At 37.8% G+C, this 6,985-nt stretch overlaps 1 protein-coding gene across 1 annotated transcript; it reads left to right on the plus strand.

Moving 5' to 3' along the window:
- The first annotated feature begins 1,556 nt into the window (after positions 1-1,556).
- Positions 1,557-3,189, plus strand: LOC145625057 (uncharacterized). The gene is made up of 3 exons (XM_081678138.1): positions 1,557-1,970; positions 2,048-2,396; positions 2,492-3,189. Exons 1-3 carry the CDS (start codon positions 1,557-1,559, stop codon positions 3,187-3,189), a joined length of 1,461 nt encoding a protein of 486 aa, XP_081534264.1.
- Positions 3,190-6,985: the final 3,796 nt, after the last annotated feature.

Raw genomic sequence — 6,985 nt, forward strand, 5'->3', positions numbered from 1 at the left:
TTTGAGGATTCTATGAAACAAAATGTGATCCTTCCCTAATGCTTCACTTTGTTTGTATTGCCACCTAGAACTAATAGGAAGTTGGAGTTAGCTAGGGATAGGGACATGCTTAAAATGTGGGAGTGGTTTCAAGGGAAGGAGACAGTAGAAATATTCTTGGAGGAAGAGCAAAGTCCTAGGCAGGTGTTTAAGGATGCTGAGGCTAATTGGCAAAGAAGGGTTAAGGCCATGGCTGATAAAGATAGATTGGAGGAGGAAAAGGCCAAGGCTGAGAGAGAGTTGGAGGAACAACAACCTTTTAAAGTTGCAGTTGAGGTGCCTGTTGCTAATGTTGATGGTGGTGATATGGAGTATGTTAGAGTGTTTGACACTCCAGGAGCTGATGAGGTTTTCCCAAGGGCATCTCAGCTTGAGCCTGAACAGAGTACTCAACCTTCCACTCCACCTAAACACCCTCAACAAACTTCTCCTATGAACCAGCCCAAATCCTCAAGTGCAAGCAAAAAAAGGACTCCTCAAAAAAGGAAAAAAACAACACCTAAAAAAAGGTCAACTGGAAGAACCCAACCCTCCCCTCAACCACAAACAACCCCAACACCTGAACCACCCCAACCCTCCCCTCAACCACAAACAACCCCAACACCTGAACCGCCACTTTCACCTGAACCAAGAACAACCCCACCACCTCAATCACCTGAAGCAGCAGTTGAACCTGAAGCAGAAACATCTGAACCTCCACCACCTCCACCAACTGGAAATGATGTGCCTCTGAAATCCAAAAAGGTGGGTAGGTCAAGACCACCAGGGTTCAGAACAAAAAAGAAGAGTGGGAAAGGGGTTGCTGGGGGAAGCAATGAGAGGGTCAGTTTAAGGAGATCTGAAAGAATTAGGAGGGATCCAGCTAGGGTTGACAGTAGTGAGGATGATAGATCTAATGATGATGACAGTGAGGACTCAGATTACATAGAATCTGGTAGTGAAGACTTTGATGATGCTGATGATCTTGGGGACTTCATAGAAGAAGAGGAACAATATGAATTCTTGTATGATGACATCCTAGACAAACAATTTGAAGATTATCTTGATGGGAGCCAAGCAATGGATAAAACATACAAGAATGGCAAGGTTTGGAGACACTGTGAATTTGGTAGCATTAAACTAGAGCCATGGCTGATTTTTGCAGACAAACAGTCATTCACTGAAGTTTTTAAAAATTTTTGTGTACAAGAAGGGTTTGGAGTCTTTGTTGAAAAGAGTGACCCTCAAAGGTTTATAGCAAGATGTGCTATTGATGGCTGCAACTGGAGAATTCATGCTTCAACAACGCCTGACAAAGTCAGTTGGGCAATCAAGACATTGACAGGGGAGCATGCAACCTGTGGAAGGCTTGAGGTAAACCCTGTTGTTAGCTGTGATTGGCTTTGCAGACATCTGCAGTCAGATATTCATGCCAATCCAGACATTCCAGTAGAGTCTTTGCAAAGAATCTGTATAGAAAGGTACATAATTCATGTGAAAAAAGGTTGTTTTACAAGGTGAAAGAAGTTTCCAAGGAGATGATTCATGGTGGCTTTAGAGAGGCATACAGTCTTCTTCCAAGATATGCTGAGATGGTGAAAGAGACCAATCCAGGAAGTTATGCACTAGTGACATGGACACAATTATCTGCAAATGTCCAACCTAGGTTCAAGGCATGCTTCTTCTCCTTTGCTGCCCAAGTTAGAGGCTTTTTGAGAGGGTGTAGGCCTATCATTGGCATTGATGGGGCCCATCTAAATGGTTATTATAAGGGGATTCTGCTAACAGCAGTTGGAATTGATGGGAACAATGAGATCTTTGTGTTTGCTTATGGCATAGTAAGCACAGAGAGTGTTGAGACTTGGGGTTATTTTATGAGGAATTTAAAGTGCCTTTTTCAGGAAGAGGGATGCAACAGAGATGATTGGACTTTTATCTCTGATAAGATGAAGGTAACTCTCAATTTGCTGTGAATTTTTTTTTTCAAAGGGCAAAGTTCTCCCTTCTCACTTGTTACATTCCTATGCAGGGAGTTGATGCAGCAATTATGGAGACATTCCCCAGAGGCAGTAGAAGAATATGCTGTCAACACTTGTACAGCAACTGCAAAACAAATGGTTTTAGTGGAACAGCTTTTCACAAGCTCTTTTGGGTTGCTGCTGATGCCTACAATCCATATGTCTTCAACAAAGCAATGGAGAAGATTCATGCCTACAATCCAAAGGCTGTTGATTACTTGAACAGCACCGCTGAGGTTTGGTCAAGGCATCAGTTTGAGCCAGCGATTTGTTGTGACCATAACACAACAAATTTTTTGGAATCATTCAACTCTTGCACCAAGCCATACAGAGATCTACCTGTGTTAAAGCTACTTGAAGGTTTAAAATTGAATTTGCTCTGTTGTTAAGTCAGTTTCAAAATGCAATTGCTACCTTTCTTTACTGTAATTTCTATATTGATTTCTATTTTGCAGCTATTAGGCAATGGTGCATGAAAAGGATGGCTCCAAGGTTTGATAAAGCAACATCAATGGGAGATGGGGAGCTCACTGAGTATGCTACTAAGATCTTGCAAACAAGATCAGATGAGTCTAGGTTCTGCTATGCTACACCATGTGGGGGTGATGAGTTTGAGGTGAGGGATCAACATGTGTACTTTCCCATTAAACTTGGGGCTGGAACTTGTGGTTGTGGAAAGTGGCAACTTTCAGGGATCCCCTGTAAGCATGTGCTTAGGGTGATTTACCACCAAAGGCTGCAGGCTGTAGATTTTGTGTCACCTTATTTCAAAGGGAGGGCATACAAAAGCACTTATGCTGAGCATATGCACCCAATGCCTGACCAAACCCAGTGGCCTTCTTTCAACCTGCCTGACATACTACCACCCCCAGTGAAACGATCTGCAGGCAGACCTAAGAAGCAGAGAAGAAGAGGTGCAAGTGAAGCAAGAAAAGGGAAGAGGCATAGCACAGTTAAGTGTAGCCTATGCAAGGAGTTGGGGCACAACATGTTGACATGTGCTGCAAAGAAAAAGATTGCAGCAGCTGAAGCAACAACTGCAGCAATGCAAAAGCTAAAGCCAGCACTTCAAGGTCCAAGAAGAGAGCAAAGAAAGCTGCTTGAGCTCCAAACCCCTACCCTTTTGACTGCACAACAACCTAGGTTAATGTAGTCTAGTTGTTGAACAATATAATTCCAATGTGTGATGTGTTGTGATGGTATTTTTTTGGGAGATATTTTGTGTAAACTTTAGAAAAATACATTGGCAACAGTGGCCTTAATTTTTTGGATATATGAACAGTGGCCTTATTTTTTGGATGAACACGATTGAAACAGGAAGCAATATATGGAAGACATGTTCAAGTAAACACTTTATTCAATTTCATCTCAATTACATGTTGTTCACTTCATCATTACAATCACAAATATCACACACATTATGAATACACCTAATTTCAAAACAGAATTTAAAAGTTTTTGTTGTTGTTTCACTTTCTTCTTCAATTGCTTTAATTCATCATGCAAATTGCTATGTCCCATTCCATCCATATCATAGTAGCTTCCCGTACTTTGACCTTCTTGCGCCTTCAAAACTTTGCACCATTTGAAGCTATTACACGAGTCACACTTGTAGTATAGCCTTTGTGGATTTAATGTTGACTCCGAACTTCTAATCGCGTATTTTCTGCCACAACCGCAAAATTTGTTTGGAACGCGCACATATGCACACTCGTGTGTTGAGGAAGATGTGTTTGATATCAAACTCATGATTATGCAAGTAGGAGGGATGCAATGTGTGTTCTAAGTCTTACATTTATACAAGAATGTGTGTGCAACGGCTACTTTGCCCCATCAATAATTCAAAATTGTTAAAAAAAACTAGCCGTTACTTTAGAGGTATATTGTGTAATACCTTTAATAAGTAATGGCATTTGGTGAAATTAGTAAATATTCAGTGGCATTTGGTGAATTAGGAATCCCATTAACGGACTGTTAACGTCCAGGCCTCATTAATGGCACGATGTGACATTTTACTATTTGTGAGTGGCATTTGGTGAATTCTGAAAAGTGCAATGGCATTTGATGAATTTTTAAATTTGTCAGTGGCATTTGATGAAATAGTCGTTCTAATAATTTGTACTACTTTTTATTTTTGAATAGCAATAATTTGTACTATAAATAAATAATTCTCAACAATTTGTACATTATTTACACCTTAATTTATCTATTTTTACAGTATCTAAAAAAAATAGAAATTTTTCTTGAAGCGTAATCCAACTTTGTTGATGTTGAACAATGACTTTAAACTACATCAACGCATATTCAACAAATAAATTATAAAAAAAATATGAAAATAGCATATGATAGAAACTAGAAATGAATCAAAAAGAAATTTAGTTTGTAATTTGGGTAGATAGAAAAATAAAAAACAAAATATAAAACACGGTAAAAAAAATTAGGAAAAAAAAATAGAAAATAATAGATCGGAAAATGACAAGGTGAAAAGAATTTAAACATAGTCTTAAAAATTGAAAGTGAAAGGGAAAATAAAAAAAAAACATAAAACACAGTAAAAAAAATGGAAAAAAACAAAAAATATGAGATGAGAAAATGAAAAGGTGAAAAGAATTTATTTAAACACAGTCTTAAAATTGAAAGTGAAAGGAAAACAAAAAAATAAAACAAAATGGATTAAAAAATATCAGAATTACAAAACTCATATCTGAATAACTAAACATATACAGATCTATATAAAAAGACCATCAATAACGACATCTAAAAAATTTAAAAACAAACCCAATTTATTATTATTGACATACGAAATTAAACCCTTATGTCAAGATATATTACAAATAACATTAAAATCACTTGAGAAAGAAAACCCAAATGAAAAATAAAATCACTTGAGAACGAAAACCCAAATGAAAAACAGAATTGAAAAGATAAAAACGAGTACAAAACTGTAGGCGTCGTTTGAAGTGCGCCTACGTTAAGCATGTGGTGAATATGCTTGGCATTCATAAGAAGTGGGAATTGACATAATACGATTAAGGATGGACAAGGAAAGTAGGGAGCCGCCAACAAGTTTTTAAGGAACTTGTAAACCATTCACGGATCATAAAAGGCAACCACGATAAAGGGACAACGAAAGACAACAACGATTGACCCGTGAAGGTTACACCCCATTCATAATCCATGAGATTACTAACTCCACATGGTTCGAAACCACGAAACACTACGTGAAAAAATGAAATTGGCACCGGTTCAAACCCGGCCTAAGGCACCGGTTTAAACCGGTGCCAATGTGGGGGGTGCCAATAAGTGGTTTAAAAAGGCATCGATTCAAACCGGTGCCAAAACTCAGAATTGGCTCCGGTTAACCGGTGCCAAAAATGGGCAAAAAAAAATTATTTGCTTGTTTTTGGCACCGGTTAACCGGTGCCAAAAGTGCCCAAAAAATATATTTTTTTTTAAAAAATCCTTTTTTACTTAAATATTAACAGAAAATAATAATAAAAACAAAATACATACAATAATCACATTCATCAAATAAATTAATAATGACATATATATATATATATACATATATATATATTGATATTACATTACATTACAACATTATATTACAATTTCAGGAAAAAAAAAATACATTACAACATCGAATTAAAACACCAAAATCTACATCATCTTGATATTTTAATCCTTTTTCTGTGTGGAGTGTAAAACCTGCATCAAATTTGGACACCAAAATTGATAAAAATCCTAAATAAACTACAATCTGAAATTTTTAAACATTATAGGACAATAAAAATAAAAAATTGCAACCAAATTAAACCAAAAAACAATAGCAAAAAATCTGGTGATATGGAACCCAAAAAAATTATGTTCGGCTATTCAAAAAAAAAATCTCAAAAAAATATGTAATCTCAATTCCACAATTCGCTCCATCAAACTCCTTGCATGCACTCGAGCTAACCCAGAAACACACCCTCAAACCTTCGAATTCCACCAAAAATCTCAAAAAAAAAAGTGAGAAAAAAAGAGAATTTACCTCGAATTACACCAAAAACCCCCGAAATTAGCTTAAATTTGGGTTATAAAGGTCAAATTCGACCATGAAAACTCCAGATCTAGAGTTTTCATGGTCAAATTTGACCTGAAAACCTTAAAGTTCATCACGAGGAGGAAAGAAAGTGGTGGTGATGATGTTGCGATAGTGGTAAAATTGAGGAAATCGCTGGTGGTGGTGATGATGTTGCAATGGTGGTAAAATTGGCTGGAAAATATGAGGAAATCGAATGAGAACATCGACGGTGGTGGCGGCTTTGCGGTGGTGTTGTTTTTGTTGTTGCGGTGGTGTTGTTGTTGCGGTGGTGTTGTTGTTGCGGTGGTGTTGTTGTTGTTGTAGAGAAAGAGAAGTGATTAGGAAGGAGAGATCAAGGAGAGCTAGAGGAGAGAGAAGGGAGAGCAGAGGATCAAGAAGGGAGAGGAGAGAGTGAAGGAGGCGGACTGAGAGGAGAGAGAAGGAGCAAGGTTTTGGGGTTTTAATTAAAGGGAGAGAGTAAGGGCGGTTTTTTTTTTAATAATTAAATGGTCCGGTTCACAAAGGCACCGGTTCAAACCGGTGGCCTTTATGTTTTTGGCACCGGTTTGAAGTGAACCGGTGCCTTTTATTCTGGTTCAGCTTCCCACCAATTTTGTAGGCCATTTTTGCCACCGGTTTGGACTGAACCGGTGCCAATTAGGGGGTGCCTTTTTTATATTTTCTACTAGTGAAAGGAGGATCGGGGATGATGGTACGAAGTGAGTCATGAGTCACATTCTCCCGTATTGTCCTCTACTCGATTCTTATAGTGAAAATTGATTCCTGCGATCTCAAAGGCATACAAACAGAGATTCAATTCGCTCCAAACTATTATTAAGCTAAATTGGTTAAATATTAATGCAACACATAATTCTCAAAAAAT

Source organism: Chenopodium album, chromosome 3 (assembly GCF_948465745.1).
Source record: "Chenopodium album chromosome 3, dcCheAlbu1.1, whole genome shotgun sequence".
NCBI lineage: Eukaryota > Viridiplantae > Streptophyta > Magnoliopsida > Caryophyllales > Amaranthaceae > Chenopodium > Chenopodium album.

Coding starts and splice junctions, on each gene's coding strand:
- LOC145625057 (XM_081678138.1), top strand. CDS start 1,557: ATGATTCATGGTGGCTTTAGAGAGGCATACAGTCTTCTTCCAAGATAT. Junction 1,971..2,047: donor TTATCTCTGATAAGATGAAG/GTAACTCTCAAT, acceptor ATTCCTATGCAG/GGAGTTGATGCAGCAATTAT. Junction 2,397..2,491: donor TGTGTTAAAGCTACTTGAAG/GTTTAAAATTGA, acceptor TCTATTTTGCAG/CTATTAGGCAATGGTGCATG.